This window comes from Pezoporus occidentalis, unplaced genomic scaffold (genome assembly GCF_034315485.1).
Source record: "Pezoporus occidentalis ecotype Australia unplaced genomic scaffold, CSIRO_AGI_Poc_V1 ctg24, whole genome shotgun sequence".
NCBI classification, from domain to species: domain Eukaryota; kingdom Metazoa; phylum Chordata; class Aves; order Psittaciformes; family Psittacidae; genus Pezoporus; species Pezoporus occidentalis.
The window spans coordinates 7736802-7753329 of record NW_026914285.1 but is presented as its reverse complement, the minus strand read 5'-3'; the positions used below and the strand labels follow the sequence as shown (position 1 = coordinate 7753329).

Below are 16528 nucleotides of genomic sequence, written 5' to 3'. Positions count from 1 at the left end.
ATACTTACTACACATAACACTCTTCTCAACTGCTCTAGTAAGACTCTGAACAAGCCAGGTAGTAGATAACTCTGAGTAGTCTCATGCAAGTCAGGAAACACCTGGTTTTCAATGCCCTCTTTGGAACACTGAACAAGAGACAAGTTTAAGAACATTCTCTCCTTCAGTGTTTTTGTGCAACCCAAAAGCCATCCACTACCGTAACAGTTTGCCTCTGACACGCTCAGCAGTTGAAGTATTTCCACTAAACAGTAAGAAGTGCAACCTAGCACATTCTTTTGCAATACAAGTAAACACAGCACCATCCTGATGTGCTCTCTTCATTTAGCAGTATTCAAATCCTTTAAGTGCAAATTCACAGCCCAGTTTCCGTGCCTTCAATTGCATCTGAATATAAAACAGCAGAAGAGCGTGCAACTGGGCCACAAGACAACACAAAGAGCACAAGTGCCAATGAAAGTCACCGTGAAGTCTCTTTCTTTTTGAAAGCTTACAAGAATAAGAAATTAAGTGCAACAGTTGCTAAAAACATATCAAATGCTAGTAACCATGCCATGCTCATACAGTGACTCAAGTTTCTTTACATCTTTACATGCCATTACCTTAAATACCAAAAATACCTGCCCAGTTTTCAGTTTCTCGGACTGCAGTCCTTCAAATACTACTTTGTTTCTTACCTCTATTTGTTTCTGTTCCTGGCTTTGGTGAATAAGGACAGGGAGATACTGCAATTGTTTCCAGTTTCTTCCTGTTCCTTTAGGGTTTTTTGGCTGGCATTTTGATTTGGTTTGCCTTTGAAGAAAATCCTTCTCTCCTGACCAGACTGTCATCCTAATATTCACGCAGCTCCTGAGTAAGGGCTTTTCAAGTGGTATGAAACCCTCACAGACAAGAATCACTGAAACAAGGTTTATTTTTCTTCCCCGTACAGAATTTTATATCCAAAGTAACCAAAGATTTCCAAAGAAAAAAACCTCATGTCATTCTCTGATTAATATTGTGTCTCCCTCACTCACAGTCACTGACACTTGTCTTCTGCATCTTGTCCCTGGTACCTCAAGAGGGACTGTCAAAACAGTGGATTCCGCCAAGTACCGCTGATGGACCAAGGTTCTTTGAACACAGACTACCAGGAATTTACTGGCTGATATCAAAGCCAAGGAGGGTTTGGCTCAATGCTGCCTGTGACAGAACTACAGATCTTGCTCAGTGCCTGGAAAAAGCAGGGTCTAAGAGAAAGCTACGACAAAGGCAGACAGACAACCTTTTGGTTTGTGTCCTAGTGCAGCTTACTGAGTAACTCTGAGCAAATTGCTTGGTCCTGCATCTAGGAATAGTATTTTATTTGGTGATGAGTTCTAAAAACATGACAAAACATTCCTTACGAAACAAAACCAGGATACTTAATGTAACAGACAGATTCCTTCTAAAAATTCCTGATTTGTCTTTAAACCTCTAGAAAAAACTTTAAAAAATACTATTTTTTATACATTTAAGCATCGAAAAACTCTGATGTTTGAAGAAGCTTTTTAGCTACTCAATACAAATGTACAATCACCTTTCAGCTGCTTCTTTGTAATGCATGAAACATGCAGCCTCTTCACAATGCAAACTGCCTCCCTGTATTACAGGCTTGGCTGGCTCAACTTTAAAGATAATTCTTTATCAACACAGAACATGTTTAGAATTTTTTATTTTGGTGGAAACGATGAGATTAGGTTGCATACAGGATGATAATCAAGTTAAATTCGAGCTGAATTTAACTGAAAACCAGTTAAATTCGAGCAAAGCGCAGCCATCACTAAGGTTATCTGTATTTTCAGACAGGCCAGGAAGAGGCATCCTTTAACTCCACTAAACGTTTTTAATTGTTACTGAAGACTGAATGTTCTGAAGAAGAAAAAGCAAACTACCTGTTACAGAATGCCCAGCACAACAAGGACCTGACCTGTTTCAGGCCTTAGGGCTTGGTGCTCGAAACTCTGGTAACAAATTCTGCAGGCACTAAGGAAATTTGTATTAGGAACAACATGAAGATCCTGGGACACACTTCTGTAACTGGAAAATTGAGCTGCAACATGAGCTGCGTCTCACTAAAATGTTTTTAATGTTCAGAACGTTCACAGGTTGGGCAGCAAAACTGACTCTTTCATGTGAGAAGCAAACAACATGATGAACAGAGCTAACCCTTCTTCCCTCCTCACCACAAAAATCCATCACCATGTTACACAGGCTGTTTGGGAAAATAATACTGACACTGTTCTCAGTTTCTTCTCTCTGACTGCTATAAATCAAACTAAGTTGAAGGAACTCTTGCCAGCACCGAAAACTTTCCAAGACAACATTTACAAAGACGACAGTAGCTAAGTAACAGTAACAAAATACTTGTCAAAAATGATTTTCTTGGCAACCACTCTGTCACCGGGTTATCTTTTTTTCCTTTCTTTAAACAGAGACGTTGCACAGAAGAAAACCAGCTGAAAAGCAAAGTCCGTATTACTGTGTTCAGTACTTTGAGACTGTTGCATTTCTCCATTTATAAAACCCACATTATGCTGCTAGAAGGTCTTTAGGATTTAGAAAGCAATGAATATTTTCATAACATAGGCCCCCCTCATTTTCTACCTCTCTGTGCTTAATATTTCAATGTTTAAACTGTATTTTCACTGCTGTCACCTGAGTAGTACTGAACTACCTCTGTATTAAGAACTATCCTGTTGACACTTGAAGATTCCTCCAGCAGCATCTCTGCAAACAAACTTCACAACATTTGCATTTATATGCTTTGTTTTCTTCCAAGCTCAATCATGAGCATTGATAAAAGCTAACATAAATCCGTAATTCAAAGTATTTTCATGCTTTGATATTAGATGTGATCTATTTAAAATATTAAAGTTTCCCAGTTGAAAAAAACAAATACATATTAGGAGAACAACAGACAGAACATGTTTTCCTGCAGTGTTGTTAATTTTGCTAACATGCCTAATAAATCTTGAAATTTTGCTAAAATTATGAATCTGGCATTTAAAATGGTTAGAACTTGTACTGCTGATGAAAAATTTCCAAAAACATTCACTCTAAAAAGAGAGCTCTTGCTGAATGTACTGGCAAGATGGCCAACCATACAAACCACGCTGCCCAGCCTCAGGAGCAGCATGCTGCCTGCAATTCAAAGGAGGGTTCTCTTGCATCAAATGAAACAAGTGCAACAGTTCTCCACTTGTGGCCATGGACTTTTGATAAAGAGAAGCAGAAAAGACCACTAAAAAAAATCATCTTTGGAAACAATCAGGCCAACATCACTGTAGTTGAGCAGAGTTTCCTGCAACAGGATCAAATGAGGAGATGGAAAAGCAAAGAGAGCAGACAGACAAAAAAGGAAACAGAATCCCTTTGAAAGACCTAAAAACATCAGTGTGAGACTGTTCCTGTCAGGACTTCAGCTGAAAGGCAGCAGCAAACCCAGCTCTGTAGGTCTCATCTCTGCCCTGCACCCCAGTTTAAAACTGATCTAGTCAATCTTCTATCCAGCCCCATTTCTGCGTGAGCCACTTCCTCTAGACCAACCACAGTGGCTTTTCCACAATATCCCTGCCCCATGCCTTCTCCAAGCATCCAACTGAAGCACATCCCTAATTTACTAAGAAACACTTTCAAAATGGAGGGCGATGGTTAGGGAAAGTTAAAGAACGTCTGAAGAGTCCACAAGCATAAAGACAAAGCCTATATATATAATCCAAGGCATGAAAACCTTGTACCAAAATCACCTACGCCATTCTTTTAGTTTTTCCAGTGGTGCTGTACCCAGAAAAGGGTTACTACTTCGAAGTTATTTTGCCCATCTCCAAAACAGACATGAGAAGTTTATACTGCCACAAGACAAGTAAAGAAGGGCTTACCTTTCCGATCTGTCTTAAAGTCCACCATAATTGGCTCAACACTGCCTTCTTTGTTTTTCCCAAGCCCTTCTCCTTCTCTCCAGCCCATTTTTCTCATCAGTTGAGCTCCCATTCCTCCAGTTACAGGGGCTGCTCTTAAGAACTGATCCTATCCAGAAAAAGAAAAGTAAAACAAGTCCTAAAGTTAGCACTGGGGTTTTAAAACTTAAGGGGAAGCTTCCAAAAAAATGTTTCTAACAACCTTTCACAGACTCAATTAAATAAAAAAAAAAAAACATACACCTTAGCTTTATATACATTAACATTTGGCAGCAACCAGAATTCACGCAGACACACGAGACACAATCAATATTTGCAAAAAAGAACAACTTAAGAAAATTCTAATGTGATCCAAAAGTGGCAGGTGACCCTTTGCAGACATATTAAAACGATAACCGTCCAGTTTTAAACACGCTACTTTGGTTCCAATGCATCTCTTCTCATCTCGTGAAAGGAGGCAGTGTTAACTGTTTAACTGGCAACATGCGTGCCAAGTGTACCTAGTTACTGAACAAAATACAAGCACATTTAGTAATGACATTCACAGAGTGTTTAGGCGTATTTTAAATATATATATATATAAAAAAGTTTCCCCATTTTATTATACAGCAGTTGCACATTCAAGTTCTACTCTGAAAATCCACATGAAACATACAGGTTTTTATCGTCTTTTTTTTTTAAAGGCGCTTAGCCACACAGTTTAGCATCAGTAGAGAAGTCTTCACATTCTTTCAAATCATCATTTACATAATAGCTGTTAAATGGTGAAAGCTTATAAACAGAAATCTTAAAAATCTGTTTTGATGTAAAGAACTTTAAAAACTCCTTAAATGTTTACGTACCTAGGCCTCGATGGCCGCAGTGTTGTGAATAGTAGGGCTGGCATTGACCGTGGCAAGAAGGCAGCTACAAGGATTTGACCCTGAAACAAGTTTCCATATAGAGGGGTGAAAGTTCACAGGTTATTCTGTGAACTATCAACTCTCTTCTGCCCCCCCCGCTGACCCAAGTAAGTAAGTCAATCATTTCCATCACAGCAAAAAATTGCTTGCCTTAAAATATACAAGTTTACACACTGGCACTGATAAGTCCATCCGTTATTTCGCATAGTAGGTTAGATGATACAATGCCTAGTATCTTTGTGAAAATGTTACTTACTATCAAAGCAAATTAATAGAACATTGCTTGGGGTTTTTCTTCTTCATTTTGAATTGTGCTTGCAAAAGTAAGCATTTCCCAGGTTTGGACACAGGACTGATAGATCCTTGGTCTTGATACGTACAAAAAGAAAACCAGAAGTCTTACTTTTGCAGAGACTAAGGATATCAAGGGGATTTCAAACTGGCAACTGACACACACTGAAGCATGTGTGTAATCCCCACGGTGTTAAAAAATTTTCAAAAATAATAATAATTGTGGAAGATTGTGGCAGAACTTCTCCAAATATTTCCCTATTAAACATTAAACACCTAGCAATCATGTAACCGGATGCTGCATTTAACAAAGTGGTCTGACGGAAAAGTAGAGAGGCTACATGCACCTCTCCAGTTCAACTTCTTTTTCTGATTGGTGCAGACCATGCAGTGTGTGTGCGTACAAAATCAGTTTCTTCGATATGAACTGCCTCAATCTATATACCTAGAATGGCTTTTACTTACTTCCATTTTCATCCTCCCCTCTCCTTTCCAGGAACCTCTCATAAGAAAAGGGTAACCTTGCCGAGAATGATACAAACCCCAGTCAATGTCACCCTGGGTTCCGATTCCTCTTTTGTACCTGCTTTGCAATGATAGAATTTTCAATATAAACATCTGTTTCATTACCACCAGCGTGTATTCAGTTCACAAATGATAAAATTGCCATTTCTAGATGAGGTCATTTTCATGTTACACAGTTTTTTCATCACACCTGTAAATGTACTAATAGTACATTTAGTAGTTGTGTAGAAAAGAAAGACCAGAGCCTAAATATTGCTATTCTTAGTTAAAAATCAAAGCCCTGAGCTCCTACATAGGAATTACCAGAGCCCGAATAAAATTCCAAATCCTGGAAATAAAAAGTCTTCTAAATCCCAAAGTGGAGTTTATTAAAAACACCGCTTCTAATGTGTGAATTCGGAGCCCTATCTGGTAACTTCAGCAGGAATTTTTCACACTATGCTGAGTCTTCAACATATACAATAGAAGCAAGACAACAAGGGATTAGAAATGAAAGACTTGTTTCAGTACAGAATAGCTGTACTTGTACATCACACTAGAAGGCTAAATGAAATAATTCTCCTAAATGAGAGGAGTCAGAAGCCCACTTTGATTCAGTTTACTGAAGAAGCAAAGAAGGCTTGCAGCAGGAGGAAAGTGTTCTTTCAGTTTTGGTTTGGTTTTAAATAATAAACTGAACATAAACCTCTAATGTCACCTGTACAATTATCTTTAACTAAATGCAGTGACAGATAACTTCCCTCAGCCCATGACTTAACAGAGTATGGGTACAACTAGAGCTGTCTTTGTAAGTACATTTGAAAATGTTAAAATTGCAGTAGAAATGTTAACAAGAGCTGGAACAAGATCTAAATTTCTATTCAGTTTTAAAAATTACAAAACTCTTCAGCAGCTCCATACCCTTGCAGATCTGGCCCATAGGAGGATATCAAATTGAAGAGTATCTAATACAATAAACCCCAAAACAACAAAATAAAATAAAAATTTACAAAATAATTGTTCTCTTTCATTCACTAATCTCAATTTGAGTAAGTCTGCATGAAAATTCAGTACCACTCCTCTCATCTTTTTATCTCTATCTAAACTCCATGGAAGGTCAGCCAAATAAAGTACACTTCCATTCTGCCAGTAGATGGAGACAATCAATAAACCACATTCTTGTGTCAACACTTGCTTTAAAAAGAAGGCTACACAGTAAAACCTGATCACGTAAGAGGGTTTTTTACCAATTTAAAAACTATTCCTCTTTTAAAGCTATGTTAGAGCAACACATTTTTGGGGACACGAGTGCCTGAATTGGCATTTAAGGGCTTACATAAGGAAAACCACACACACACACACACACACACACACAAATAAAAAAATCACACCTGAAAGATAACTTTACACTTTTTTTTTCTGAAACACAATGCAAGTTGGACAGTTGCCATCATTTAATTGCAACAGCTGTCTCTGGGGAAAGGACAGTACACAGCACTGAACTAAACAATCCATGAAACAGCACCCACAGCAACCAAAATATGAAAGCCATAATTGAGAGATCTTAAAACACACCATCAATTTCTCCTCTGTAAAAAGAAAATACCCATTCCTTCTCACACTGCTGACATGCACTAAAATACAAGTTGTGTCATAATGTTTATTTCTTTTGAGCAATAGTTCATTAAGCAGAAGACAAAAAAGCCTTAAAGGCACTTGGTGGACAGTTTCAGCTATAGTACAATGGGCTGTCTTAAAGATTATTTTAAGACTAACTCTGAGAAATTCCTCAAAGCCAAGCACCAGAACAAGCATCTATCCTTGGCAAAACTTTTGCAAAGTAGCTGAATCTTCCATTAAATAAACTGGCACTTTTAGGAGCAGCCACATTCCTTCCCCAGTAGAAGAGAAAGAATACCTTTCTGAAGAATGCTATCAAATGCCTTACAAAAACTACACTCCTGAAATCCTGAAGCAATCAGCTTCAGGATTTCTGTTCGCAGCGTTTGCATACAGTCAGTAGAAAGCAAGCTGAAGACAGTGGGGAAAAAATCCCCAAACATTCTGAGGGTTGAACAGGGAGCCAGTCCAATGTAACTAACATAGTTGATTGGCCTTGCCACATGGCCTTCACTTCCAATGAAAGCTCATGGTGTCATTTAAGGCAATAGCAATACAAATGGCCTTGTGAGAAAGTCAGCAGTCCTTCTGCAAGTGACAATCACAAGACTTAGTTTTACATCCATCTTTAGCATGAGTTTGCTCATCTGCTGTAACCATGGAAGAATGGAAGAATGCTTTAAGTTTTCGTAACTTTAGCTAACACAGAGTATTCTAATGGTCACAGTAAAACTGCATGTCATGCTTTAGCCCAACTGAATTAAACAGATCTCGGACACTATCCCGGGCACATAAAACACTGCAGAAACCTTGTCTGGGGATAAAGTTTAGGTGGGAGAATTAGGCTGATAAATCCAGAAACAAGTGGTGAAGTTTGGGAAAGTCTGAGTAAGTAGACCTCAACAGAATTTGCCTGGGAAAAGTATTTGACCCCTTCCTCTGATTTAGCATTCATTCAGCAGCATAGTGTATTCATAAGAAAACATCAAAAAAAAAATACAAAAACAAGAAGCAACCTCCAGAATAAGTCAGTCATATTTGTGAACTGATTACACCAATGACGATAAACTGAAACAGAAGCCACTTTTCAAAAGAAAGAGATAATACTGTTCATAAATCTGCTTTCATGATACAAGAAACCTAACAACATATTATTCCTTAAGTACTGCTCAGAACCCTGCCCATGAACAGCATGAATTAACACACGACTTAGAAAAACAAACCATACTTCTAATTGGTGTGCCGATCACTCAAGCATGCCACGTTAACCACTTTGGTAACTAATTCCCTCAGAACTTTGAGATTGAACTGAAATTGCAAGCATATTTTGGTTTGAGTACATATTACCTTCTCCGAAGTTATTTTTAAACAACAAAAAGTAGCTGAAATCCACGAAATGCAAAGTGAAGACAGCGCTTATCAAAACAAGTTCCCCAAATACTTTAGTTTTTCTCCCCTCCTGACACTGCTCTTCTCCTACATCAGTCTAGTTTTGCGCTTATCTGTCAAGCACAATGTCTGTACATGTTCTTTGTTTAAAGATACACAAATAGCAAGCTGACATGGGCTCTGTTTCTGCTGGCCCACAAGTCCCCTTATGGCAATTGCTTATGACAATCTCTCAAGCAAAATGCTTTCAGTAAACAACATCTTCAGTCAGAAACATGCATTAATTTACACACACAACACAGAATCACAGAGTGGTTTGGGTTGAATGGGACCTTATAGCTCACTTGGTTCCAACCCCCTGCCATAGGCATGGACACCTTCCACTAGACCAGGCTGCTCAAAGCCCCATCCAGCCTGGCCTTCAACACTGCCAGGGATGGGGCAGCCACAGCTTCTCTGGGCAACCTGTGCCAGTGCCTCACCACCCTCACAGAGAAGAACTTCCTCCCAGTATCTAATCTGAAACTACTCTCTTTCAGTTTAAAGCCATTCCCCTCATAAAAACACACCTAACAAACTCCACAGCCCACTAGCAGGTGAAAAATTAGATAACACTAGTTTCTTGGTTTTGGGGTCTTTTGTTAATGATAAAATGCATTTTCTTAGGACGAAAAAATAAGGGAGTACAAATCTGACTTTCCAGTGCTACACTGCATAATTACCAGGAACTAAGTTACAGAACTTCAAATGCCTAAGTAAAATGCAACCTGTACTTTGCATTTCATGGTTGGTTTGCATTCATGACACTGAGAAAGATAACATGCATTCATAACCCATTATCCCTACTTCACTTTATTCTGTGAAATCATTCTCTAACCATAGGCTGTAAGTCCACATTAAATTCACCGAACCTAAATTTTGTGAAGGCTTTCACAGGACCCACCATTCCTAAAAACGCAGGTTGAGTCCTGTGCAGCCCCTAATACACAGAAGGTGTGTGACTTATCTACTTGTCATCTCATGAGTTTGATGGCAATGTGCGTGCAAATATGGAACCTGGAAAGAACAAAAGAAGTCAAGCTGAGGAATGCCAGAGCAGGAAAGAGGGCTGAGTCCTGATCTTCACCAAACTCTTCTTGTTTCCAGTAGCAGCCTCCTTTCTGACAAACCACATGATGCTTGCTAGGGAGGACGCCTACTACTGCAAACCACTACAGTCTTACAGCTATGGGAACAACAGAAGTGTTTCTGCTTGCTCACTCTTATTTCTAGATTCAACAAAATGTTCCAGTATGCTTCTGTTCCTCACAGCAGTCATGCCCACAAGCCAGAGACCAGAGTCTTCTCTCACTTTTTCTCTATAAAGCATTTTGTTGGATTTTTGTTTTGGGTTTGTTTGGGGTTTTTGTTCAGTTCATTGGTGTTTTTTTTGATTTTATTTTTAAAGCCAATCACAGAGTGAAAAGTTAGAAGACCGAGGGAAAACTCACTTGCCTCCTCCACTTACTTTTTGTTAGTGTACACTCTTGTTACTGTAAGGCACAGAAGACCACCACAGAAACTTAAGGAATTAAAACAGGATGAGGCGGCTTGGGAAGGAGACGATCAGAGATGCTCCCTTTCTGTTGCCTTGGGAACCCACTCAAGGTACTGCAGAAAGGGAGAACCCTCACACGCTTGCTGATCTCTTTCACAAGCCTCATGGTGGAAAAGCTCTTTTCTCACCAACGCATCCCTGCTGAGTGCTTTATATTTCTAAGTTCCTCTGCAAGGGACAATTATCGTAATCACAGCCAACATTTGGTTACAATCTAAAAAGTTAATAATTGTTAAAATAAGACTTTGTCACGTATGTTCTGTATTAATACTGAGAAAAGCTCAAAAGATTCCCATCTAGCAAGTAACTTGGATCCCTGTGTTGCCTGGCTCTCTGTACTGCTTGGCTATATAAAGTGGAAAAATAAGTTAGTGAACCTTGGTAAAAATATTTCTATTTTTAGGATGCTGTAACTCCAGACTTTTGTGTTCAGTTTACACCAAGTTTTATGGAAAATTCTGCCTCAGCCTCAAATCTAACCTACCAGTTTTGAGGGTTGTCTTAACACTGCATTCCAGAAGGACAAGCAGATACAACATATACTCAACTACATAACAGCAGTCAATCTTGCAAGTAATCTCGTTCTTTTTGCATGAAAGATAGACAGTGCTTGAATTCCTCAGTTCTACTTCTTGAAAGAGAACCAGTTTGGTATTCATTTTCAAAGATGAAGCATGAATTATTAAACTTATAAAACGCATGTATGTATGACGCACCACACTCCAAATGCCACTATTACTCTGCAGTAAGAGGTAACTATTTCACTGTAGGGTGACATTTAACTTATTAACCAAACTGCAACTGTTAAATACTTTAAATCTTTGGGTTCCAGAAAAACCTGGTGATACAAACAGAGGCCAAGTAGCCATCAGACAAAACCAAGTCAAACAATATGTCAGTTTGGTACTTAGCTCACTGAAGTTGATGCCAAAACATCACTGACTTCAGTAACATCAGGATCAAACCTTGCCTGATCTGTCCCAATCCTGTAAAAGTAGTGATGGACCTACCACTGCAACCATAACGTTATTATAAATGTCATTTCAGCGTAAGGTATGTATGAACCGATCTGACTCAAATACCAGACGCACACCTTATTGAAGTACCCTATGTCATGAACAATACCTTAATGCACAACAAAAGAGACACAGCAGCAGCATGTATCTATATCAAACACAATGATTTAACTCAACCTATTATATTTGACACATGCATTACCATAGGTTTTTAAGGCACGTTTCGTGCATTTTCTAATACTTCTACTATTTAAAATATGATAGTTAGACAAGTATGTCTGCATAACTTCTACCTTTCTAATCCATGCTTGGGGACCACTGTTGGTCAGCTCATCCGAGGACAATATCTGTGCTCCAGTACTTCCTGTGAACTGGCCAGGTATGGAGTTTGATTGAGCCCAGGCATCAATCTACAAAATAAAAATCAAATGTAAGACCAAAATAAAAATTTGCACACTTTTGCTTTGCAATTCTCTGTTGCTTCTTATTTTCATAACAATTCTTCACTTATGTTTAGTGCTCACTCATTTGTAAGCAGACATTCTGAAAAGCTGAGCATCTTTGTATGTTAACCCAAAAGCCCAAACTCAGTTTAGCAAGTTTATGGTTCACGGTTTCCTTATCCTCAAAATCATTGCTATGATGTGCTGTCCTGGGTTCAGCAGTAGCAGTCATTTTTCTCCTTGGTAGCTGGTGCAGTGCTGTGTTTTGACTTTCAGCCTGGGAACAGAGCTGATAACAATGATGTTTTGGTTTGGCCAAGGACTTTGTGAGCCTCATGCTCTGCCAGGGAGGAGGGGAAGCTGGGAGGAAGCAGAGACAGTACACCTGACCCAAACTGACCAAAGAGGTATTCCATACCACAGCACGTCATGCCCAGGATGTAACTGGGAGTTACCCGGAAGGGCTAGGGCACTGTGGGGTTGGAGGAGGTATCGGTCAGTGCTTGGTCGGGCTGGGGGGGGTGAGTTATTGGTCAGCTGGTGATGAGGTGTTGTATTCTCTTCCCTTGTTATTTCCTTTATCATTGTTATTACTGGTGGTAGCAGTAGTGATTTGTGTTATACCTTAGTTACTAAACTGTTCTCATCTCAACCCGTGGGAGTTGCATTCTTTTTGATTCTCCTCTCCATCCCTCCAGGAGCAGGGGGAGGGAAAGAAGCAGGGGAGTGAGTGAACGAGTTGCCTGACCGGGTTTAAACCACGACATGTGCAAAATAAAGGCAGAATTTTTAACCACATGCTGATAAAATGAGCTTCCAAAAGCCTGTACTTAAATGCGTAAGAAAAACTTGTATGAAAGGTTAACATTTACTTGAAGTACATCAAAATGCTGATGAAAATTTGCAACATACCTGCTCCTGTGCACGATTTAACATGCACATGGCCTCTAAATCAAATGTGTTTTCATTAAGCCTTTTCTGAGCTATTGCTCGATCATTCATAGCTGTAGTTATGTCCACGCCCTAGGAAGAAAAACATTACTTTTAAAAATACATCAGACCACAGTAATATCCAGCTGATCTGGAAAAAGCTGTTGTAGAACAAACGCTACAAAGTTGTTTTACACATTGAATATTTGGTTTCACTATAAATAGGCAGTGAGAAAAAAAATGCTGGGACTACTTGGTATGTACATAGAATATGGGCTTTCATAAACCAATACAAAATCTGAAGTTAAAGTGTAACAACCTGGTAATATCATCTGTACGTACAAAATATTATAAGAATTATTTTGAAAGAACCATTCTGGTCACAGAAAGTTCTGGTGTGTATCGTTTTATGCTCAACAGAATCTTATTAATCAACAAAACTAAACGCAATAGTTAAGAATTTAAAGAAAAAAAGCCATCATGCAGCACTGTTCACATGAACAACCTTCTATTAAGCCACACTAAAACTTCAGGTTATGTATAAAATAATTACAAGAAGAATCCGATGTACTACATGAATTCAGTTTTACTGTTTCAAATCTTTATCTTCAGCCTAAAACAAACTTGTATAAATGTAAAACCAGACTGGTAGCTCATAAAATTGACTGTTTTATAATGGATTATTTAGATCTGTGTTGCTGAACTAGAATAATAATTAAAAAAAAAACAAAAAAAAAAACCCACCAAAAACCAAACACACACACACCCCCCCCCCCCCCCCCATATTTAAAAGAAAAACATATTTGAAACTATCCTGCACATACTAATCAGAATCATTTTGGTAAAAATATGGAGCAAACGCAGAAGCTGAATGCAAAAGTCTACTATATATGCAAAGCAATCAAGAGAAATACAAAACATTTGGGAATATAAAGATGTAACAAGTTCTGGCTGTTTTTGTAAAATTACTTGTGCCTTGTTCCTCAGATCATGTGCATTTTATGGATCATTCTACCTTGAAAGAAGAAAAAGAACAGTGCTCAGGGACAAATAAAATTTCTTTGGAGGTGAGCACGTGCAGGAGATTGAAAGGGCTAGAACCATTTGAAGCAGAGAAGAAACCAAATAATCAAAACAGCACATGGCATATAGACATAAAGTAAGTTAACAGTTTCATTTTTTTTTTGTTTGCTTTACAAAGTATTTCTGTCCTTTGTTAGTCACTATCTCATAACCTTAGCCTCTCACGCATTACACAAGAGTAAAGGGCCAGTAGAAGAAACTGAAACTAATTTAGAAGTGACTCTGCTGAACAGGAAAATACAGTTAAACCACAAAATCTCTGTCACAGGGACCAGGTAAAAAATTTAGCAAATGCTGAAAAACAGTAAGACAAACACAAATGTCTAAAACTGCATAAAACAGAGTAATTGTTTTTGTACTCTAACTATTATATCTTATTTAAGGGGATTTTTTTTTACTGCCTGGGATAAACAGTGTTTCTGTTGGGAAGATCATTGCTGAAACATCTGGCACTGACCAAAGCAGATTTAAAAATCCCAGAAGTCCTACGTGTCTATGAAACTGACTTCAGTGTTTATTTGTTGTCCAAGCTGACAAAAATACAGATCATAAACAAGGCACAAGAAGAATTAAAAGATCTTCTAACCATCACCTAACATGACAGTCATGTATGTAAAAGAATGCGCGTTTAAAATATACACTTTCTTGAGTTAGTAAGTTTCCCTTACATACTTAAAGTAACTCTGTAATGTTTTGTTTGTGAAACTGGTTCAGGAGATAATAAAAGTTATTCTACTCACCAAAAGCTTCAATCCAGCAATACACATAGGCATGCAAGTAGTCCACTGAAACCACATTGGGACCACTCACATACTTAAACATACATGTGTACTTTAGTGCTTTACCGGACTGGGGCCTATTAGTAGATACCCTGGTTAGTTAGATTTCCCATACACTTTCCCCACATGGTCAGTCACCATTTTGGAGACCATCATGGCTTTGTATTATGTCAAGACACTCGATGGCAGCTTTGGATCTTGAAAAAAAATCTCTGCTTGAAGTATGAAAAGTTGTTATTATTTAGTCAAGTAAAACAGTTTCAAGTTCAGCATGCTATTCTCCGCAAGAGTTCTGCCCTTCCAATCCTGACTTTTAATACCATTTTCCCCACAGACACACATCACAAATATTGAAGCAAGAAGGAAGAGGCTGACAATACAAAGCAGGCACTTTTTACATAGTTCATAGGTCCAATGATATACCAAATGCATTGACTGCATTTTTAGATCACAATGGCTTCTCTGTGTAATAGTCACCTGTGTACACTCTAAACTTAAATACAACGCTTCAGCTCTGTAACTTTCAGACTTTCAAGTATAGCTGCTTTCTCATAAGTTTCCCTGGCTTCTAGAGACATGCTGATCCTTCAATTACTGAAGAATTTTTGCTCCGTCTCCTACCACCACAAACAACTATATTAAGAGCATAATGTTTTATTAACACAATTCATAATGTAATAGGCAGGGCTATTTTAGACTGCTTATTCCCATCACTAATTCTGTGACTTGAATAAAAAAAACACAATAAAACTAATTACGTATTTTTTAATGTCAGTATCGACTTGCATCAGGATTGTCACAATCAGATTTCAAAATTGGCAATAATGCATAGAGGCAAATTATATGTCAAACTTCTGAGGATCCAAGCACACTCCCCCACTATCCTGCTCCAACAGTAAGGGAGCTTATCTGGCTTATCTTGCCCAAAGAAACCCATTTCATCTAAAAACAGTCCTCACAAACATTTAAAAAAATAAAGCAGAGAAGCCCTCTGCTCCCTTTCAGACTCCCTGGAGCAAAGTACGGGGATTCTGCCACTACAGGAGTATTGCTGTATTGCAAAAATAAGGACTGCCAAACCCAAGGAGACGGTATGCTCTGTTGTCAGCTAATGACCTTTGAAATCACCCTTAACACAAACCAAGTTAAGGTAAATGCAAACAAAAATATTTATTTACAAAATATAAAAACAGACAATATTGTTACAAGCATTTATAAAGATACACATGACAGGAAAGAAAGTTTTGTTTAATATATTTACTCCAGTGTTGATTTTTAAGGCCTCTTCTACAATCAATACACAAACCATCAGCACTTAGCTAACCCCATTTGTCAAAGACACAAGCCTAGCGTCACTGGCCACCTGGATGCACACTTCTACAGAGCTCACCTCAACTAAAAGCATATCACTAACCATGTGAAGGACAAGACTTCCACCACCTGGTAAAAACACAGTGAAATATTAATATACAATGTTCCTATGCTCTGGACTTTTTACATGTACACTAGTAACTGGGAAAGACATGCTGCACAAACACTTCAGAATGTTTGTCTTATTAGTGGCTCATGACAAAGACCAAACAGCAGTTACAATCTACACTGAGGGAACAAAGAATTGGATGCCTGACTGTCGAACTCTGAGGTATACCATGAAAATGTCCATTAAATGAGTTAAATTCACTGTGCTTTTGGTGCTGTAAAAGACTCAGAAGAAAATATCTTCTGTGCTTCAGGAATTGAATTGTACAATCTTAGAAAGCTCTTCAAAGACAAAATGCACCAAGTGGAAATATTGTTCCATCAGAAACTGATGCCAAGGCTTTTTTATTTGCTTTGAAAGGTATGAGAACAAGTCTTCAGATGGAGTGAGGTAACAGCAACTTGAAAAGATTAACATCTGTCTTAAATATTCAGTTTACTTAATTACAAAAACCCCACAAAATATCCTTTTGAAGACATTTCAAGGGGAAAAAAATTGCTTTTTTGTTTAGTTTCAGGTTTTTTTATTTTACTATACATACAATTAGATTTTCCTT

The 16528-nt window shown here is 38.3% G+C and overlaps 1 protein-coding gene across 8 annotated transcripts in view; it reads right to left on the bottom strand.

The window, feature by feature from the left end:
* The window catches only part of SON (SON DNA and RNA binding protein), a 44115-nt gene that overhangs the window by 6024 nt on the left and 21563 nt on the right, over window positions 1-16528 (bottom strand). For 3 of the 8 annotated variants that reach the window (XR_009965533.1, XM_062622246.1, XM_062622245.1), the window contains exons 7-9: window positions 12613-12723; window positions 11551-11667; window positions 3900-4047 (exon numbers count right to left, since the gene is read on the bottom strand). Coding sequence is in view for 5 of the 8 variants with exons in the window: in XM_062622246.1 (XP_062478230.1) it covers window positions 3900-4047; window positions 11551-11667; window positions 12613-12723 (376 nt within the window). In the remaining 3 variants the exon portion in view is untranslated. The other 5 variants (XM_062622247.1, XR_009965534.1, XR_009965535.1 and 2 more) reach the window with 5 other exon arrangements.